At 38.8% G+C, this 23,095-nt stretch overlaps 1 protein-coding gene across 1 annotated transcript in view; it reads right to left on the bottom strand.

Moving 5' to 3' along the window:
- LOC104407800 (teneurin-2-like) overlaps positions 1 to 23,095 on the bottom strand; it is a gene marked incomplete at its 5' end in the record, with an annotated part of 37,147 nt that overhangs the window by 9,322 nt on the left and 4,730 nt on the right. Inside the window, 2 exons of the mRNA XM_010017179.1 lie at positions 16,969 to 17,070; positions 19,925 to 20,120. Of these exons, the coding sequence (XP_010015481.1) occupies positions 16,969 to 17,070; positions 19,925 to 20,120 (298 nt within the window). The remainder of the gene's footprint in view (positions 1 to 16,968; positions 17,071 to 19,924; positions 20,121 to 23,095) is intronic.

Here is a 23,095-nt window from a genome sequence, read left to right as displayed (position 1 = left end):
TATCTATTCTTTGGTAGCAATAGGACTTCATTCTTCTCCATTCCTGTTGTCCTCTTTCACTATGAGTCTTGCTCAGCCTATTTCCTCCTCACACAAAAACGAATACAAACCTGAATAAAATATAATTTCAAACAGCAATGTTCTGACTTCAGTTGTGAAATATGTTCACAAGTGCTTTACTGAGGTCAGTGAAAAATTTATGCTAAAGTTCTACCGGTTTTGGTTTTTGCAGCTGGTTCACGTCATCATCAAACACCCTTTCATGACATACAACATGATGAACTAGTAGCAACTTGAATGCCATCTGACTAACTATTCCTTCTGTCTACATGCATTACGTCATGGAATCTATCATGCACTGCATTTCACTGCCTAGATATGTTGACTGCTGCTACTGTCAGTCAGAGTTGAGCCATAGAGATAGGAATCAAACCTTCAAGTATGAAGACTTGGCGGTACAAACAATTCCTTTGTCCATACTCTCCATTTCACTGCAAATAAAAGTCTTGTTTGGGCTGAAATTTATACATTTTGACAAATCACTGGAAGAAAGGTAATCACTTCAGTCTCACTCTCTTTCCTTGCCATAGTGTAGAGGACCTGGAGGTGAGTGATCAGAAGGCAGCTTCTCTTGGATACCTGCAGCGGTCACGAGTGGCAAGGTTCTTGGTGCCACCTTCCACACCCTGACACACTGTAGAGACACTGTCCCTTTATCTGGGTTTCATCTCAATACAAAACAATCTCTCTCTAGAACAAGGCACCTCTCAGCTCCTGTATGTGGTGGTCAAGCTTGCAGTCCCTTTGTTCAAGTGCCCCATGGAAGTAATATTGTTAGATGCAAATTCTCTACATGCTTCCAAGCCATTGCAGAGACTCAATGATATCCTTTTTAATGGTTACTCAGTGTGGATTCTCCAGCCGTACAGGGACATGCCAGTATATGGCTTGCCTTTGCCCATCAACCTCCTCACCATGCTGTCATAAAGCTGCACAGAAAGAGAAGGTCCCAGGAAAGCTAAATGAATCAGTAGACTGTAGACTCTTTCTTCAAACCACATTCGTTCAAGTAGTTATAAAGACAAAAAGTTAGAGTTCACTCACAAGCTGGATACAAATGAGAAATAGCTTTTTTTGCTTTGTTGCTTTACAGGTCAACATGGCATTCAACTCCTGAAAGAACCTCTGTTCTGCAAACCTCTCCTCTGGAGTCAAAAGTCAGATAAATGCAATAACTCTATTTGAACATCATAGTCCCCTGAAAGAGGGACTGAGCAGAAATAAATATTTATTATTAAACTAAACATAAAAACAAAAGCAAAAAAGCCCAAGCAATTTAGACACGACCAGTCTAGACCTAGCTAGATAATACAGTGCCAACTACTTGCTGTAAGATAGCTGCTCTCCTCACCTTACCCCTAAGTCTCATTAAGCAGTGAGCAATTGTGGTGCAGCTAACCGAGATGTATACCTGCTGTCTGGAACTTGTCTATGGGAAAGCCATTCTTAGCTCCCACTTTTGATCAGAATTTGCTGGGTTCAATTTCTGGAACACCAGAGACTGGCACAGCAGAAGGATTTACTAGATGGTGCTGGGTCTCAGCCTACACAGCTCCCACAGTAGGTTTTTTTCATGTTCCTTTACTCTGCTATAGTGCTTTAGGAATTTAAGTACAGCTGAAAGCCATGTTCATTCCTCTCTTCATGCTTCTCCCAGGTCAGAGGTCTTGCTATGGTTCATAAATCTGTTCAGTCCTTGTGAAGCTCGTAAGTTGAACAGTAATCCGCTGCCTTCAGTGGTCTGCCACTGCAGCATGCATTGCCAAGATATGACACCAGAACTGACTTTGGACAAATGAAAGAACCTGTCATTTAACCTTTGGGATGAAATGAACGCAGTAAATGTTAACACACTTGCAACCTAAAGCCACAAAGTTTAATCTACAATCCTCTGCTGGGGTTATTCCACAAACTACATAACAGGAATATCACTTTTAGAGTAAGAAAAATGACAGAGGTTCTTGGTCAGATTTTGGCATTTCCAAGGCTGTCACTAGGATTGCAGAAGAAACATGTAAGCAAGAATGCAAGCAAGTGTAGGTTAAAAGAAGCTGGCAAGCTACTGCTGTAATAAATTGTTCTTCATTAATCTTTCTGCTGTGGGTTTATAGGCTGTCTTAAGTGAGTAACAGAGAGAGAATTAAGCTGCTCTTCCATAGACAACAGAAGCAGCTCATCTAAAAGAGGTCTGCTACACATTTATCAGACCCTATTGCTGCAGGGTGAGACCCAAAGCAGCCCACTCTAATTTTACATCCAGGTGGTTTCAGTTAACGTGCAAACAACTCAACAGTCATCTGGGGCTCCTGGCTGCTTGTCTTCCCTATGTGAAACAGATGGCCCCTATTCCAGGACAGAACTGACTGTTAAAAGTTTGTTGAAGGAATGAAGGAAGATTGGTTGAAGTAATGGAACAATCAAGTTCCATTTCGTTTCTGTGAACAGAGAGGTTGCACAAAGACAATTGTGTATCACACACCAACACTGCCAAAAAGTGGATAGAGGTCTTCAGTAGTTATGGCATCACTAAAGCAAGTTAAGAACAAGAGCATATCTCCTGAGTGAAGTCTGAGTAAGCAGAATCCCTAAATGTGGTTTTGGTGACGTGATTCTGCCCTTATTGACATTCAAACAAAACCAGGCTATGGTCTTAACACAGGTCTCAGCTGATCAATGAATACTACAGACTTTTTGAGTCTTGCAGGCTGCACACACTTAAGAGCATGAATTAAGTGGGAAAGATCAGCCAAACATCCCTCTAAAAGTAGTCTATCTTTGGATAGTTATTTTGGAGTAATGTTAATATTCCCTGATGCATGAGGAAAGGTGATTTGATAACAGCCTCTTACACATGGACTAGGAGGAAGATGGTAAGGGATAATGCCCAAATGGTCTGGCATCAAAAGCCACCATTTTGCCCAGTGATGCTCAACACATAGGTATCCCAGCTGCAGTCGGTGTACACACTCCTTTCACCCACCCTTACAGTATTCACATGTACATACTCACCAGAGGTGTTCTTCCAGAGCATGGCAAGAAACCAGTAAAGGATATCTGATGAGTCAAACTCTTGGAGGCGGTTGCAGAACTTGGTTTAGTTACATAGCTGCTTGGTTGAGAGGCCTTCCCCTGCTACTTGGAGTTCCAAACAGGATTTGAAGGCAGAGTTCTGGCTTGGTTCCTCTTGCTGTAGAGCAAACATTACCCTGGTGCAGAAAGAGTCCTGTACTACTAGGATCCAGGCTGTCGGTTCTCTACTGCAGACTTTTTCCAGTTCCTCCTCATAAAATAGACAAATTGGTATACTTCCCTTGAAAGTTATTAGAGTTTCTGGGCACAAAAATATGCAGACTTGAAAGGTTTTCGAACTTGCACCTGCAATGCCTCCCTGTCCTGGACCAGGTCACAAGCAATGCCCTTATATTGCTCTTATTTTGCAAGCAGCTCAGTTTTACCTCCAAATGTAAATTTTCAAACAGGGCATAAGAAGGTTAGCTTCCTTTGTGCCATCTACAGGCTTACTCAGAGCCCACACACACTGTCAGCAGTCACCCCATAAGGAGTCAAAATTTTACAACATATGTACCACAGAATTGTGTGGTGAGATGCTCATGGCAGGTTGGTGAGGGGAGTCACTGAACCGGATGGACAAGATTGCTTCAAGCCTCTTGGGGTACTGTTTGAGTAAGGACCAAAATGGTTGTGTTCATAATGCTTGTAAACCCTCATCTTGCTTATAAACCAGATATTTCTTACCACAAGTTGTTGAGCATAAAAGATGATTTTGGCTGCCTATTCACAACGTAAACAGTAAAGAAAATTAGGACTGAGTGTTGAACTGCAAGCTTAAGGGTCCACTAACAGAGAATTTAGACACCATCTAAAGTGCCCTTTAAGTACTGCTAACCTTTCCATCAACCAATTTTAACAAGATCATCTGAAAAGTTAAAACCCATGGAAGAATATTCCCTGACTGAACACATAATCAGACAAATCTGTGGAATCTACAAAGTCTACTATACACAAAGAGACATCATCTACAGCAGGAAGTCCTAACACAAGTTATTTCCAGAACAAAGAAATTTACTGGAGAAGCATCGAAGACAGGTACAATTCTTACTTTTCTTCACTGTCTGCTGCATGCCACCACCAGAGCTGAAATCCTGGGTAGAATGGAATCTGGGTCTGAGCTGTTACAGCTTTATTTCTGTATTATCACCTCTTTACAAACACGCATATTGAGAAAAAAAACCAAAAACCATTAAGACATTCTGAAAAGACACTACTTATACTCCTATGTAAGATATGTTCAGTGCTTGTGGAACTGTAAAGAACTTTTTCAGGCCTAAGAGAAATGAAGACAATTTTATCTGTACATGTTCCTGTTTAGGAGGAAGAAGTGAGTTTTGGTCTTGAAGCTTTCACTTATGAACACAGATTAAAAGGAAAGTGCCTGGCAGCACACACACCTACACAACTGCATCAGAATCACTGTTCTGTGTGGTCACATACTTGTATGTCTAATTGGTCTACTGTAACTACTATGATCCAACAGCAAATGATATGCACTAATAACAGCATGCACAGCATTTGTTGAGGTTTATACAAAGTTTCCTTGGAGTCCAACAAAAACTTAGTTCTGCTTCAAAACATATGGACACATTTTGAATCTTCTCATCAAGAAGGATTTCCAAACTTTTTGAGTCTGGTTTTGCCCAAACAATTCCTCCCTCACCTTAATCCAAGTAGCCCTAGCGTGGGGGATGTCATGAAACAAAGTAAATGTTTTTCAAGTCTTTAATACAACCATATTAACACTTATAGTTCTGTCTCACAAATGCTCTGAATCTACAGATTGGGCAGTTTTGATAACATCTTTGGAGAGAGCTGCACAAATTCCTAGTTATATAAAAAAAATGAAATCAACACTAGCATCAAGTTGCTGTTTCACTGACACCAGAAACTGTACTGAAGACAGATGTAGGTCAAACTTCTTACCAATGAATCTTAGTAGTGATCAGTGAACCTTCTGGGTGCAGTTCCTCTAGGGGATCATTAATTCAGACTCTGTAGTAGCTCACACTTGGACTTCCTTTCAGCAGAGATTAAGTTGCTACTGCTGAGAGATTATGCATGATTTTGCCAGTATATAGAGATGATGGATTACTGTTTAGGACAGTCTAATCTGAAACCAATAAGTGCATTCCAGGTCAGCTCCAAACTGGAGTAGAAACACAGGAATGATCCAAACCCAATGTCACCTACAATTGCCTTGTTTCAGATACCTAAAAAGTATAAGTAGGCTCGCACTGTTCTGGCACTTTTCTGTTTGGTCTTCATCTCGGTGACGCACACATAACATTTAGCCTACAAACAGTAATTTCTCTTTAATGGACAAATTAGATGAAGATGTAAGCAGGTGAAGACATATTTTACTGATGCTAGTGCTGAATCCTACTCCAGTTGTATACCAAAGCCCCAGCTGACTAGACTGCCTGGTCTTCAGAGATCACTAACTTCGGTCAGGCTGAAATTTCCTTATGACCACGAGGATCCAGAACATCTGTTAGGTTGCTTTAAGACCCTGTGCTCTTCCAAGTCACCTTGGAGAAATTCATGCAGAAGCAGAAGAACGAACAGCTATGAATAAATGTCACTGACATATGTTTTATTTGTTACTCCATGAAACTGTTTACTTTGACTACATGCAAATAATTTGAATTATTTACTAGTAGTGTTACTTTACTCTTGCAGGCATCAGGTCAGCATTTAGACACGTACAGCCTTTCATAGCAGTCATGTTCTGCAATCCTTCCTTCAGTTGCCCACACCTGTGCCTTACCAGGCTCCCTTGTCTAGCTCTGTCAAACTGCACATTAGTAAGCAAGAAAGAGATTCACAGAAGAATTTCCAGAAGGACAAAAAACCCATCAGGTGTGTCAAATCTCTGACATTCAGAAACCATTTGGGGAAAGCAGCACACGCTGACTTAAGCACTAAAGTATGGATGCTTTAATTAATCCGGGGTGAATTTAATTGCTTTAGTTAAGTGGAAATCGGGTTAAAAATGATGCAGAGCATGCTGGGGTGTGTTAAAAACATGACATATGACTTGGATGAATCGATAAATTAAAAGCACACAGATGTTTTAATTAAACCCAGGAAAGTTAACGAAGATCACTAGAGACTTTTAAGCCTATGATTAATTCAATTCATTTACAATACCTGTAGAGATATGGGGATGTCTCCATTTTGGGAGTTACTGAAGTTCTCAATCGATAAGTACTTAAGCTGTTCTACAAAAATAATGGCAGGATTTCTCATAGAAGTGAGTGAACAGCATTAATTGCACCATGAATATTTACATCCTTCTGAAGAGTCAGCAAACGTTTGCTTTGGCCAAAATTTATCAAAAGGATCATAGTTTTTCTCATTGCCTTCAGTGTGACCTTATCTGTCAAAAAGACAACACTTACTGTTCCCTCCTCTACCATTCTGCAAAGGATCTATTTCTTTTAGATAACTGCTTTGCTTATGGCTGTTACCAAAAAATCTATGTAAGAAATATGAATATGTCTTCCCACACAATCTATCTAGCAGCGATTTACAGAACCACAGGAAATTCTTAAAATGATCTCTTTGGGGTTGGTCACTTGTGCAAGAAACTTTTGCTTCATAAATAGACTCCTGTACTATTTTCAATGACAATAATAATGCAGTCCACAAGACTAGGGAAAATAAAAATTAAGCAAATGTCAGACATATTGGAACTGATTTAGTGGTGGACTAAAAGGGCTGAAGCCCTGTTACTGTCAGTGTGAAGATGAGTTCAGACAATCTAGCTAACCATCAACAAAGATCTAAGTCTTGGTTCTCTAAAGACACTGGAATTCTGAGGGGAAGAGAAAAAGGCCACTGTACGGTCTCGCTGGAAAAGCCACAGCTGAACATAAAGAAAGGGGTATAAACCAAACTGCACAATGGAAACAGAGAGGAAAGAGGACATCGGAGTTCAGCTAGACACTTGAAAAATGAGCCAGGCTTCAAATGTCTTGAGGACTTTTTCTTACTGGTATATTCTGGACTTGACACGCCATCAGCCTGTTTGTTCCCCCTCCACTATTACAGAAGCTCTGCAACTATCACTACCTACATTAAAGGCAAGATTGTAGTTCTCCATGTGGTAAACTAAGATAGTTTGAAATACGGTAGCTTGTCTTGCAGCCAGTCTGGTTAGGGTCCTCCCTATTGACTACACTGTGAAAGAGCAGCACAGTTCAATTTCTTTTTCATAGACATCAATGCATTCAAGGAAGTGGAAGCTACCCTGCACTGGTTCTGGTTCACCACAGGACAACGTGACTGATCAGTCTGTCATCTAACTTGGGCCTTTGAAAATGAAGGCAAAAAAAAAAAAAAATCCAAAAAGGGGTGGGGGGAATTCTTTTCAACTCTTCATGATACATGGGATTGGAGGGAAACTGTGAAATCCTTGCTTTAGATATAAGCAGTGAAGTTGATATAACTACAAGAACATGCAGAGAAATAAAATTTACTTTCTACCAACAGATGGAAATAAACAGATGTTGAAAGCCACTACTGTCATAGACAAGGCTGTAGATCTTCATTTGTATGCCTTGATAACCTCATCACTAGAAAAACTGAGGAGGAAGGGAAAACTAGGCTATTTCAGGGGTTTCAATAGCTATCTCAGTGGAAAGAGCCAGTGAGGAATCAAAGAGATGATGCTTCGAGCTCCCAAAAAGCAGCAGTAAGGACAAACACCAAACACCAGAGCTACCCTTCCAAACATGTGTTGTGATTCACAACAGAGAAGCAGTAAGAGCATGAAGTCATTTATGCATCTAGAAAAAGAAATGAAAAAATGAAAAACATTTTTGGTAAGATTTTATACCATTCCCAGTGAATGGTGTAAAAACCTATTCTCTGGTAATGGTTTAGCTCTGGCTAAATATCAGTGCACTAGATGTAGGACTGCACTACAAGCTACAGTATTCAGGGTCTTTAAAACCCAGACTGCTTTGGTCTCATTTTAGTTACTGCTATTGGCCTTATTAAATTTACCAGAAAAGATTTAAATCACAACATGATGAATCGCACAGTTCCACGTTGGCTGCAGATGTTTAACCATTTTTCTACATTTGAATTAGAAATATTTTTTGTTTGTATGAGAAGGCAGCTAACCGAATTTAATCTCACCCAAACAGGGTCTAAGTATAGGAAAAGATACAAATTACAGGTTCAAATCTAGATATAATGTAGATATGAAAAAAGTCATGCATGCGGAAATCTGAAGCAGTGATTCAAGGCTGTTTCTATTACTCAGGGATGGCAAATGTCTAAGGATCTCTTAACAGCTGTATTTCTATAATGTGATTTACAGTACTACTTAATCATAGTTGTTTCAATGACATTTACTATCATCACAAGGACTCCAAGATGATCCCAACACAACTGTAAAAACAAACTCTTAGAACTTAATGAAATAAAGAAATACCAGTACAAATCCATGGAGACAATGCAAACTAAAACCAAAATGTAGATTGCAACACAATTAAATGAGCTAACCAATTAAACACAAAAACAAATTACAAAGCAGGCATCACAATTCAGCTCCAAAGACTACAGTTAGAGCAGGGAGATTCTTAGCTACCAATGAAAGTATTGTAAGATTGAAAGAAAGATTTTTGGCTTGCCAGAAACTAAGCAGCACAATGGTTTGCGTTCTGCATGTATTTGTATGCATGTCCACTTCCTTGCTGCACTGGGAACCTTTTGAAATATGCTATTTATTGAAATCCCATTGAAACAGAAAACACTTGTGCAAATAGATGTGCTGCCGCTGAACGTGTATAAGAAGGGAAGAAAGATAAAGTGAAGTAACTGATAATAGAGCAGGCTTTGAAAGCAACTTGAGAGATCAAATGAATATACCCAGCTTTTAATAAGTATGAAAATATTACTATAATGCTGTTGAAAAAAAATCTATTAATAAAATTTTACTGTGTTTTCACATGCTTTCCATCCTCGACATAAGCAACACAAACTTCCTTATCATACTAAGCCAATAAATCTTGGTTGCAACCTGTAGGCCTTGACTACACTTCTACCTGTGGCTCTGTCTTTGGTTTCCGACCAAAGAATTTCTACAAGTTGGGTAATGAATGATCAGATAAAGATGCACTAGGGTTCACTGAAATCAGAGGCTTCTTTTTACCTATTGTGATTTGTCCAGCAGCAGCATTAGCAACTTTTCTCAGTTATTTCCTTCCTCCATCATTACTGAATACCTCAGCATTCCCCATTTTTTTTCTTAATACTTCTAGCTTTTAGCTTCCTCTTACAGAAATAAGTCTGTCTTCTTAGATGCAGCACCATCCCGCAAGCTCTTTGGGAAAAGGAGTCATACATACTGTCAAGTTCATACATGGCAGCATGAATTTAGAAACACATGAAAGGGCAATGCAATCCAGTGGCACAAATGTGGCTGGCTGTTTGCTGGTGGTTTAATATACAAAACAAATGCTAATGAAGTTGCTGTGGTAGATGCAAGTATCTGGTATATTTAACAACATAAAATAAATATCTTTATAAAATTCTAAAACATTTTTGCTGCCTTATAAGGGCACAACTCTAACAAAGGGGAAGAGGGAAATGCTTCTGAACAACAGAAGCATCCCTACTTGCAATGATTCAGGACAACCCTTCTGTAGATAAATTCTTTATAACCCTGAATTCAATTCTGGGATCAGCAGATGCTATAGAAGCTTTAACAGCACTGAGAAGATCATATTTAGCTTGTTGAAATCCATGTTTAAGTCTGTTTTTTTCAAATATTCACAACGTTAATGGTAGCTCCTTGGTCCTTATTTCAGCTTTATAAATATTCCCTTACAAAGAATGCAGAGGATATGAAGCACCTACGCAACCAAGCTAGAAAGTGTTCTGAGTACTTTTATGTTACCAGCCTGTTACTAATAGCACATGCCTGAACCACACATTTCATCTGCAATGTACTACTGGGACAGGTACGTGTTTTTAAAGAGTAATGAAATGTTGGGTGCTGAACAACTTATTGTAACAGAAATTTAACAAGGTGTCTGCTGTAGAATTCTGGAGTCCAGACTCTTCAGTCCCCTGTTTTTATCTCTAATCTCCCACAGTTCATGGGATTGATGAGGAAAGCTGCAGACTAGAAATGATGGTTCCTGTACTCTGTTCCCTGTTGTTCTCCTGACTGTGTGCTTGGAGACCCTTTCGGAGCCATGACCACCAACAGTCAGAAGAATTCAGCCTGTGACCCTCTCAGTTCTTGGCTGCTGTTTAAATTGCCAATTAGAAAGAGTAAGAGTGCTGGATTTTGTGTTGGCTCTACTTGTCTACCCGACACTGGATCAAAGCTCCTATCTAATTTTATGCAGGCAAGCTAGCAGCTGATGGACAACAGCGACTGTCAATCATTGTCAAAACAGTTTACATGTCCATTTATTTATCCTGCAATTATTTTAGGCACAGTTGATAGCACAAAACCTTATTCAGTGTGTACTGCAGTTCTGTAAAACTAAGCAAACTGAGGGCAGACAGGCAAGTGCTGCCCTGTACACAGAACTCAGTGAAGGCAAGTGAGGACATGATCGGTTTGCCAGAAATGAGAAATGTTTGCTAATACGAGACTGGGAAAAGAAGAAGAACATTTATAACAAAGGCATGTTAAGGTACTGAGTCTGAGAGGTGGGAGAGGAACACTGCCAAAGACAGCCCTGTCTGTTCAAGTAGCAAGATGACGCTTCCACCCACTGTGAGAGAAGATCTGAGTGACAAGCCAGGGCTGTGCTGCTGCTGCTGCAGCACATGCATAAGTTGGCACACATACACACATAAACACACCAACCCCCAAAACAAACCCACCCAGAAAGAGATACTAAGAGAGAAGCTGAACATGCTGAATTTTGTCAACTGCAAGGAAGGAGGTAGCTATGTGTGGGTGACAAGTCATGAATGCAGCATTTCCAAAGAAAAGCACACTACTAAAATCTTTTTTTGTTTTTTGAGTACAGTGTAAGTGATGAGAAATGCTATGATTATGAACACATAAAGTGCTTGCCAATGAAGTCATTTCTCTTATTTCTCTTTTCTCCCTACCCCTCTACTTCTGAGCCCTCCCCTCATTCTTGCTCTATCACAGTGGTCAATATCATAATTCTACCGATCATTAAGGTTCAAAATCTGGGCGTTATTTTTGACTCATCTGTTTCCTCACCTCACATTCAGACTTTGACAAAGTCTTACAGATTTCATCTTCATTGCATGTCACAATTCTTACTCTAGCTTTCAGCAAATGAAATCTACATTAAATCAACACCTCTTTCTCCAGAGTTGATAAATTCAGTCTTCTTCAATCATGTCTGTGTGCAACAGTGCTGCAAAAATCATGTTGTTAATCTGTTAAGACATCCATCAGATGGGGCTCTTCTTTCCCAGCCCTGTTTCAGGTCCTTTCCTCGTTACATGGAAAATGAACTTCATGCTGTAACTTCATTCACAGACCAGCTTCACTCCAGATTGCTCTCTGCTAGAATTCTGACTTCAGTCTCTCTGTGATTTACAGTGCTTTTGAAAAAGACCTTTTTAGAAGAGCTCTTTTCTATGCTCTGTCTCCTTTGGAGGCCCCATTTGCCCTCCATTATCCACATTATGTTATCTATCTGTCCCGTTATCCCTCTTTAAAACTGCCTTTGACCACAGTGTTCCCCAAACCTGACAACAGTCACACTGCTAGTGTGTTTATGACACTGGCTATCACATTTTCTTCCTTTTATCTTTACATCCGTTAATTGTTTCCCATTCATTCCCTTTCAGCTTGTATTGAAATGGTAAATTCCTGGAGATAGGCACCGGTTTTACTTATTTGTTTTGCTTGTGAAGCACTAACCACAATAGATTCGCTTTAACAAGTACTATTACTCATGACAATCTCTTCGTAATACCATAAAGATGGCGTTTTTCCTGTACTGTTGTTCCTTTTGTCTGTCTAGCTGACCTGCTTTGGGTACTGTAATCCAACGTACTTCACTTGTCTTACCTATAATCAGTTATTGCATAAATTTGCAGTGAGTCACCTGAATAGTCCAAGACATATTCACCAGTTTGACTGCGCCACAGAAGACCCTAAGTGCTGCCTCACCGTGGGTCCCATCTCTGCTGTCAGGCTACAAACGTGCAGAACAGGCAAAGGAGAAAGGCTATTCAGTATCAGCTCTCACCTTTCCCTTCAAAGTCCAGTGAGCTTCTGCTTGCACTATTTTGCGTTCCTAAAATTTCTAGCCATATTATAAAGGCAAATATTGTTTTCCTTACCCACATAAAGGGGAAATATTATCTCCTATACATTACCAGCATATGCTGGACACCGTTCATTCACGTGGACCACATACTCTACAGCAATGAACTGAGTACTGAATTATTCATCAAGATGCACTCCAAAATTCATATTTTCCCCATTGGAATCACTCCCAGAACATCTTATGCCACTGGGAGCAATCTGGACATAGCACTAAGAGAACAGTTTCAAACAGAGTATTCAATGGACTAAAAAACATTACTTTATGCACCACTGCCCAAGCAATAAGCCTCTGAATAACCTCAGAGCAAGAAGAGTCCCAAACAACTGAAATTTGAATAATAACAACTGAGAAAAAGCAAGAGTTGCTACTTCTAGCAATTATACCTTACTTACCTAATAATTGTCAGCTTTTTACAGTTTTATGCAGAGATTAACAGTACACACATAACAAAGGAAATGGCAGTGGTAGGAACTCTTATTGTGCTGCGGGCAATCATCAGAAACAGCAAATCCATTAGAATAAATTCAAAAATATATAGACTACACTTTACAGCTTAGCAACTATTTCAAATTAAATAGATGTTGCAAAAGAAAGAAAAAGAAATTTTAAAAAACCTACCCTTCTTTTTATACTTATTAAAGTGGCGCCGTCCTTTGCCAGTAAGCCAAAAACAAACAGAATGAAAATAAAAGAATGAAAAACCCACACAAGGAGAACAGGAAAAGAAACTGCGAATAACATAAATCTGAATAATTACGAGCTTTTAAAATCAGATTAAAAAGTCAACTGATCAAACATGGCACAAATTTCTGGTTTAAAAAACCCCAACACCTTCAATCCATTTAGATTTAAATATTAAATGTTTCTTATTACATTGCATAATCAACGGAAAGTATCTGCTAAACAGCAAGTTCATGGCATCTGACTTGACTCAATTTTTTCCTTCTGTTACAAATGAGATACCATCTCTTAACAGGCTATGCTCATCATGTCAATGCAGAGATCCCATGTGATGGTGCATTGCTTCACCTTTTCCAATTAGCTAAATATGTGCATGATGCAATCCTAGTATTTTAAAATTCAAAATTAAAGGAGGCTCTGAGCACATTTGCAAATCAGTATCAGACAGTATCTTTGGAAGTATCTTTGTTAAAGGAGTGGAAGAGTTGCGTGCCTTTAAAATATATTATGAGATAGGACAAAATTGTAGCCAACTCTAAGCCACTTCTAGGAATCCAACTCATTGCAACACTGAACTCTGCAGATGGGGAAAAGCAGGACATGACAAAGGATGCCTGCTTGCGGATTTACCGCAGAACTTGGCAGCTGAAAGACCAAACTATTATCAGACATTAACAGTGGGAACACTAAGAAGGACATCTTGATATAATTGGGTGGTTATGGCATAGAGGTTACAGGAAAATAGAGATGAATATAAAAAAGTGACAACACACCAAAATAACATAATCATAGCTGCATGTCTGATTCTTTAATCGATCCTTGGCCATAGCATCTCTTCTTATCAGTAACTGCTACAGATAATTGTGGACAGGACGTTACTCATGGCACAGTTCAATTTACAGCAAATCTTTCACTGGTTTTAACTATACACATTTTCTTTATCAGGATACATCTCCACGCACTGCATTATCTTTTGATTATCAGACTTTCTTTTTCTTTATATGCCGTATTTTATCTACATGAGATTAAAATGTATGATTACCTTTGTGTGTATATGATGGAATTCTTAATTAGGTTAAGCACCAAATGATTTCATAGGCAATTGTGCCTGAGCAAGGATGGAATAAATCTGTTGATATCGGCTACCTGAGAATAAGCTATTTCCACAGATAAGAGCAAGAAATAAACCCTCCCCAGTATTCTGCAAGAGTGTTTGAGAAGGTGAAATTTCCTTCACTTCAAACAGGGTATGAAAACTTATTTCAGCCTGTGGATTGGTCCAAAAGTTCATCTCTAATAATTTTCATGGTATTTTCATGGAGCTAATGGATCAGAAGTCAAATCTGAGCTGTCTTTCATAGATTTCCTTCATTTTTACCTTTTAGAACTACGTGGATGGAGTAAAGTAACAGAGGGAGTGCCTGCACACTGTCTGCAAATAGTTTGCAGATAACTTCTCTCAAGATTCATTGCCCCTGATGCCCTCAAGAGCAGCCCTGTAACAAGAGACTCACTGCTATAAAAGATTATGCTTCCTATCTATCAAACCTGGGTTTCACCCTATATGAAGCTCTTGTACTGCTGTGTTACTGCATGAATCAAGTTCTAAAAGCTGTCTGAGGAAACTTGTTCACGTTTTCTCCACATTACTCTATTTAAGTCTTGCCTCAAATTATTTTACAGTGGAGAACTAGGACAGTGAAAGATGTGTTGCTAGGAAAATAAAAATTTAAAAAAAACAGATGGAAAGAAAATCATTATCCTTCCATACTTGTGACAGCTTAAATATAACTGTAACATTATGGTAAATGTATATTAAACATGTGTCCACACATACAGCATTCCGGAAAACATTTAATTCTCTCTCTCATTTTACTGTGTTTTACCATGCAGCCAATTCCAATTCTCATTTCTGTCTTCTGAAACTGCTTTCACATATAATCAGCATTCAAGTAAGCAGAAAAATCTGTGGACATTAGAAGAGGCCTGACAGTGCTATGAAATGGGTGAGGCATTCAGCCCTTACACCCAACTCAGAAGCACACTTCTGGGTATGTCTCATAGTGCAAAGATGTGCAGCTACATGATTGCACAGAAACACCAGAATTCTGCCAACACAGCCTTTTTGTCAGTTTATGTAGCTTTTCAAGTGTCTTTGTTCTTTAGAAATACCATGATGTCTGACAAGAAAACAGTAAAAGAGTTGAAAGAAGCTTCCAAGAAATCATTTCTGCTTTTGAGGGGAAAGAGACAACACAGAAAGGACAAAGCAGGAAGCAGAGGGAAGGTACCGAGGGGTAGGAGAAGCCTGACAGGTACAGTCTGACAAGTACCCTATAAAAAAGCTACTTATCTTACACAGCCTGAACAAGTACTTTCTAGCATTAACACAGAATACAGTGTTACACAGAGGTTCAGTACACAATGCAGGACTGCTCCACAACTCAAAATGCAAATGGACTGATTTAATGGCCATGGATGTGTGAAGGGTGGCAGTGAAGCACACAGTCACTGCATGCATACTTTCACAGGTTAACACCACAGAAATGCATATAGCTGTCACTGTGTATTTATAGCACACATTACCATACCATTTACTTTGTAATATACAGGTATCTCCTCTATAGATTTGCCAAAGTGCTTTAATTTCTCAGGTAATCAAACAACATGCATGCTAGTTGAAGCCATCTTTAAAATGAGTAGAGCTAGTACTGAAATAACATCATTAGCTTTCCAAGGCCCTTGGGGTCTTTTCTTCTATTTATATATATATATTTTTATACTGGGGCACCTTCAAGAGCCAAACATGGAGACAGGAAATGGAAATTACTCCCTCCAGTACTACTATAACAGCTACTGAAGGAGTATTTTATAGACGCACATGGGTATGCTGGATGCCACCCTGCTACACCAGTGAAAGAAGTGGAGCACAACAAACTGTCCTCAGGACTGGGTCAGGAATCTAAGAAGAAATGAGCACATTGAAGGCCCTTCAAAGCATGTCAAACAGCTTTCAAACCCTAGGCTTTCCCCCTTTGAACACTAACAATCCTATCCCTGTGGAAAACAATTATAAGCTTATGCTATTGATAGTGTGCCTAAATCTCAACACTAAGAAGGAAGCAAATTGTAAAATGTTCTGATTGCTCAGGAACAGCAGGGAATATGAGCTAGTCATTGAATTTAGACAACATATGTGCTACTAGCTGTATAAACTAAAGAGGTCCTCCTTTATGAATCTTTTCCCTGTGACTGCTATCCCAAACTATCAGAAAAAACTTAGTAAATACATACAGCCAATCCACAGATGTCTTTTAGATTTCTGTTTAATCCTTGATAATTATGCATTTCCTGGGTTTAGTTGCTAAAATTTAGGATCAGCATTTAAGAAAAAGTTTATTTTAAGACTTTATCAGGTCGTACTTATTTTCCTAAAAAAAAAGGTGACCTTCCTTTGGTCAAAGATTAATTGTATATGCAAGAAAGGTGCTATGTATTGGAAGTAAGGCTCAGCCAAGCCAGAAAATACATTACATGCTATCAATGAAGATAATCAGTCTTCTGTTGCAGACCAGTTAAGGATTATCTGAAAGCATTGATAATTCATCCAGTTTTGCAGAAAATAAATCTTTTCTGCCACTTCTGCCTACTACCTTTGACACAAAAACAGCTGTAGTTGTGGAAGCTCAGTGGCAATGTAGCAATACTTCCACTCAATTGTCTTTAACTAAGGGATCTAAGGAAAAAAATGCATATTGATCTATTTGAATCTAGCTTGGACCCATGCTAACTAGCAGGCACTGAAGATCCATACATCACGAACACACACTGTGGTTATTTGTAAACACAGGGACAATGATACCTTTAGCACAATCTGCTCCATGAAATCCTGGAAAACAGTGACAGACACCTGATACACACTCGCCATTCCCATGACAGTGACGTGGGCAGTCTTGCACTGAATCTGAAATACAAGCACCACAGGCACATTAGCTGGTTCCCATTTAGGTTACAGATTCCTTACTTATTTTTTCTTTAGTTTATTTTGTCTTCAATACTTAGGAGAGCAACTGCTAATAATATTAACCCCACAAAGTTCAGGTGAAGCAGAAAGGTACCAAGTTTTATGGCAACATGAATATGTGTACAGATCTAATGATACACTAAAGTCATGTACGAAGTCTCTGAGCACCATCAGGACCCAAAGTATTCTAATAATGCTCAAGTCCTCTGTTCCAACAGGTAGACAAGACTGGCTCTTAAGACCTCTACAGACATGTTTGAATTCATGTTATGTAGCAATCATAATGATTCATCAGGAAAATCGACAACCTCCCTTTTGCAATGAGACTTTGATCTTGCACAACCACTCTTCCATGTGAAACTGATTATCCCAAGGAGTATATCTTCTCTTCCTTCTACAGACATTTAAAGCCTCATTAATTAAGTTGACAGAAATATCCACTAAACATGACAAGCAGGAGCTCTTTTGCTGCAGAAAATATTCCCTATTCTTAAAAAAAGAAGAATAAAAAAGGTGCAAGTTGCTACCCCAAAATGATGAAGATGAGGTCTGTAAAAACATCCGGCAAGGTTTAACACCAGAGTTGAACTGAGTGACTGAGGTGTTGATGACTTCAATAATCTGAGAAGACTCAGCACACCAGCTGTACCAAAATACTTCTTTTCCCCAATTTCTGTTATTATTTGGATAATACATACACTAGTTTGCATCACAGCAACCTAGAAATAAAACTCCAATTTTGAAATTAATTCTTAAAATCACTTTCATTTGAAAGCTGTTGGATTTCAGTGCAGCTTATTTTCAACACTGACTTACTGGAACAAAAATCTAACTGGAATGGTGTTATACTTCATTCTTACTCCCTGTTCTTGTGGGACCTGTGGTCCCAAACTAAATGGCTCTCTCAGTTCCAGACACCAAACAAACAGCAGCTGCACATCACAGAAAATGAATTTTGGATTTGGAACTAGCAGAATCACATAACATATTTTTCTGTCAAATTAAACTGAATAGAGGAGAAAGATTCAAGCACAATTTTAATCCTAATTTCACAGTTGTAGGACACTAAATAAAAACACTGTAAAGCAAATTTTCAGAGAAGTCATTAACTTGGCCACTTGAAACGATTCATGTAAACAATGGAAAAAAATCCCTGAAATGTAATCCTCAAAGATATCAATCAGTCTCATGAAGAAGCTTGTGTATAGATCGTTTTCATTATTTTGCTCCATGGCACAGAAAAGCATTTTCTGTGTATTCAAAAAAAAAAAGGTAAACGTAGTATTTTCTGAGTGTTAACATCATTTCTGTTATTCTTTCTCCTCTTCCACATCAGAGAAACTTTCAGCTGTCTCAGATTCTTTGATAATGAAATGTCTGATACTAGGTGTGTGCAGGAGAACCTCTGGACTGGATAAACCACTATACTTTTCTCTACATTTCAGCCCAATTACTATTATTGCACTACCAAGTAGTCTACTTGACTATTAGACTTTTGATGCTCTTGAAAGCTGTAGCCTAGACCAGGCAACTCTTTTAAGGACAGCTTATCATATCTGAAGCTATTGATAAGCACAATAGCTGTGTAACAGGACGTAAGCACAAATGTTCTTGTTGGTTTTGGAGAAGCAGAGAAAGCCTTCTGTGGGCAAGTATGCAGATATATATATCCACATGCATAGCACCTACTAACTCTTACAAACCCAGATATAAGCTATGAAAGAAAAAGATTTTTTTCACCTCAACTGAGGTTAACAGAAACAATTAGATTCATACTTAATGAAAGAGTATTGACCATCCTCCTGTACCCTTTGGGTTTTAAGCCAACAAACTGAATTTTATGCTAATGTAAAAGGAAAAAATACAAGCTTCATATCATTAATGAGGTAAGACTGCAAAAGACCTCTAACCATTTTTTACCAAGCTTAAAAACTCACTTGGACTTTTTGCAGTTTCTCTTGCCCTAAACTAACAGGTATTACAATTTTAGACAATCTAGTGCCATTTAACCCTTCACCAGCCAGGACAGAATTCCACACAGACTATCACAGAATTTTTATGCCACCGTGTCAAGATATTCAGCAAAGTTCATTAAGTGCTTCAAAGTTCAAAAAATCTTCTAAGAAGTTTGGAAGAATTTAGACTTAGTTTGATTTTCAACTAAATGTAACCCTATTCTTCTAACAAAACTGCAGGTTTCTCAGATCACAGGTTAGGTGTTCTTCTGCTCTTGATTCTACCATGTTGAGGAGATGACCCACTATCTAGTGATTAGTGAGTACTAAGCTGCAAGCTGCAAACCAGCACACAGCTAACTAACATTCTTGGTTAATCTCTGCAAACAATAACCTCATTCGCAGGTGTCAGTTTGTTGTGCTGTCTTTCTACTATGATTAAACAGCTCTCCTGATGGATATTCTTCCATAATAAAGAATATTCTTTATTCCAGATAAAGAAGCTTCTCCAGAGAAGCAAATAGGAAGTATAAAATTGATAAAGGAGAGCAATATTAACTGGGGAATGCTTCAACCCAGACTGAACTTAGATGTTAGCCTTGTTTTCCATAACTAAACTCAAGATCTAAGGGAATGCTAAAATCTTAAAAGAGAAATCAGCAAATTCAAATCAGCACCCCATTGCAGACCTTTTGAGATAGCGTTGAGAAAAAAAAAACCCAACTCATAACATAAGGACAAACAAGACTAATACTGAAGACCACAATGAAGTATTATGGCTTTAAGTAAGGCAAAGTATAAGCAGATAGGAACAATGTTCAGGCTGTGGAGATACCTACCCAAAATAACTGTACTGAAAGACACTACTTCTTTGTCCTTGCCATCATTGTAAAATGCCAGGTGCCACAAACCCACATCCAAGTATTGAACAAACACAGCCTCATTCTGAACAAGGGTCTGAATACTTCGACGTTCCCGTGGGGACTCCACCACACTCCATTTCTCTTTCCCATCCAAGCGTTCCATGAAATCATACTGCAGTGGAAAAAAACAGGGGGGTGGGGGAAAGAAAAAGAACACAAACAAACCCCCAAACAAACAGACCTGTCAGCTCAAAATCTAACACCGTATTTTCTCTTCTACCTGGTCATAAAATGGTATTTCTGGAAGATATGTCAACATGAAACTGATACTTACTAGTGAGCATTGGAACACACAGAGGTTCTGTGACTCTTGTCTTTCTTAAACAGTGCCATAGAATCATGCATTTTTGCTCTCAATACATGATCAAAATATGTACAAATGGTATTTCTTGACAGGTTGGGTTTTGAAAAAGAAATTAAAATCAGTTATTTGACCCATCAAATTTTAGGTTCCTACACAGCTTTCAAAGCTGGAAACCTTCACCGTATGAGACACACACCTTTTTCTAAGCAACTGCCTATAATAAATTCTTGCTGCAAGAGGAACAGAAGTCTTGGATGTAGCTCCAGACATATAAGTGAATGGGTGCCCCCAGAACTTCAAAAAAAACCAGGAACAGCCCAAAGAAGAAATGTGCTTGTCTAAAATTAGCACCCGAGAAAAAGACACTGTACAAGCTTACATCACAGAGTAAGAGTTGCTTACCTGAGTTTGTATGTGGAACAAGTAGGATACAAAAACCAGAGGGAGCATGGAAAGGAATAACACAAATCAAGTGGCTGAAAGAATTGAACTTATATTAAGGAAAATTGAGAATTTCTGGTTCGATGTTTTCCAAGTAAGGTAGAACATTACATTAATCTTTGGAAAAGGAATCAAACAGAGCAAGTGATTATTTTGAGCATAAGAGGAATGGCACCATCAATGGCATGAAACTAAAAAAAGAAAGAAAGAAATTTAAGATGAATGTCAGATAAGCTTCCCATCTATTAAGCTCAGTAAATAGCCTCCCAATGGAGATGCCACCGCATCACACAATTAAACAGGACTGGAAGAAATATTGGTTAATCTACAACAGGGAATAACTGCATAACAAAGCAGCTGGGCTAGCTGTCCTAATAGGTTTTCTGTCTGTCTTTAATGTCTGTGACTCTGGAGCCCTCAAGCTGATGCTGATGCTAATGCCCAACTTCCTAGTTCTCATAGTCCCTATCTAAAGGAAGCCCTTAAAGAAACAACAAAAACAATATATCTAATCTTTTGATAGTTGTATAACAAGTCCCCCATGAAAACCCATCTTGTTTTAGACACATTTATCTATGTAGGAGTAGATAGAGAGAGATAGACATGTCTAAAGAAAGATGTATGTGTTCAATAAAATACAGTAATAGCATGTTCTTGCTTGCCAGTAGTTTCATTGCATTTCCCTCTAGCACATACAGTCTGTGCTTGCGACAGCTATGGGAAAACACACCTTCACTTGCTTTCAGTTGAAATAGAAAACTGTAATCTGGCATCCTAAACAGACTAAACATCCACAGACGGCTGTTTTGTGCACTGCATTCTACTCATTAACAGTGAGTTCTAGCAAATAATACACAATATGCAATAAAACAGTGAAGATTCTCCCTTCTAGTAGAAGAGACAGACAAATGAACTGATTTAACACTAAGTGCCATGCTGCACATCTCTCTAAAAATGGGGTATGAAAGCTGGCCTTTCTGTTTGAAAACCTGTAGCAGTTATATATGAGCAGTGTAGAGTCCCTGATACGCTCAGCCTTACAACAAAGGGAAAAGCATGGAAGTACCATTACCTTCCAGTTAAACATGTGGAACTGACACCAATATGCAACCACAAAGGAAATCCATGGCAGAGTAGGAATTTGAGCCCAGGTCTACTAATGTTGAAAGCTATTATCACTCTCTTTCCTATGACTTTAATTGTGGGAGAGAGTAGGAGAGGTAGAATAAAAAGTGTCACTGAACCGTTAATATCAGATTGCCATCCTTTTTTTTTTCCCCCACAAAAGGATTATTTCAGGAGAAGGTAACACAGGTAAATTAGTACATTTAAGCCAATGCAGACCAGAGAATTCTGGCATGTCAGTAACTTTCAGAGTATCACAGGTGCCAAACACACACACAACTATCTCTTAAATCAGCGACACCTGGAAATATTGCTAAAACCCACTGTCTAACAGTCAGAGGTTAAGGACAGACTCATCACCTCCTTGGGAAATGTTATTACTTGGGCAACATCTTGGGAAAAAGAAATCTTGCTCTTCAGAACAATTGTTCACAAAGGGTCAACTAAGGAAGTAGCAATAAAAGCTGACATTTCTCACTGGCAACATGCTGTTCATCTCTGCTTGTGCTGGCAGGTTCCTCTGCCTCCCCTCTGTTTGATGCTGATTCTACCTCATATAGTAGAGAAAGCTCAGCAGTTGGCAAGATCGAAGGGGAAGAGTATTCAGGCTGAAACAGTTTGAAGTAGTTTTAGCTGCAGAATCTCTTTTCACAATGATGGGGTATGACCTAGTGAGAGCAGGTCCCTTGGCATGACCTCCCATAAGGCTACAATTGTAACTTTGGTAAAGTTATGACTGGTATTGCCCGTCTTCAACTATGAAGAACTATTTGAAGCTCAGGCAAAAGCCAAATGACTAAACCTGAATAACTTTACAAACAGTAAAGTACTGGAGCAAACTGATACAGAACATAACAATACATTTTTATCCCTCTTTTGATTCCTCAGTGCTAAGGAAAAAGAAGGAAGAGAATGAATCTGCTGGTAGTTCCCTGCATGTACAGATCTTAATGTGTCAGCACGTACCTGGTGTATGTACCCCAAAATGTGAACTCCCTGACTAAAGGGTCACGGAGATGGTACTGGGAACTCACAACTGGGTAAGATTTCTTCACATGGTTAGCTAGATCGTTAGTTTGCTTCTTGTGGCCCTGTTGATTTTCTGATTCACCAGTTGCATGATTAATTGCTTTCATATAATGTTGTGCTGAAGATATCACTCTTGCTTTAAAGCTGCTTATTAACAAGTATGCACAGAAGCCCCATTGAGAAAAAGA

Source organism: Nestor notabilis, unplaced genomic scaffold, assembly GCF_000696875.1.
Source record: "Nestor notabilis isolate BGI_N333 unplaced genomic scaffold, ASM69687v1 scaffold4406, whole genome shotgun sequence".
Lineage (NCBI taxonomy): Eukaryota > Metazoa > Chordata > Aves > Psittaciformes > Psittacidae > Nestor > Nestor notabilis.
This window is presented reverse-complemented; position numbering and strand designations above follow the sequence as displayed.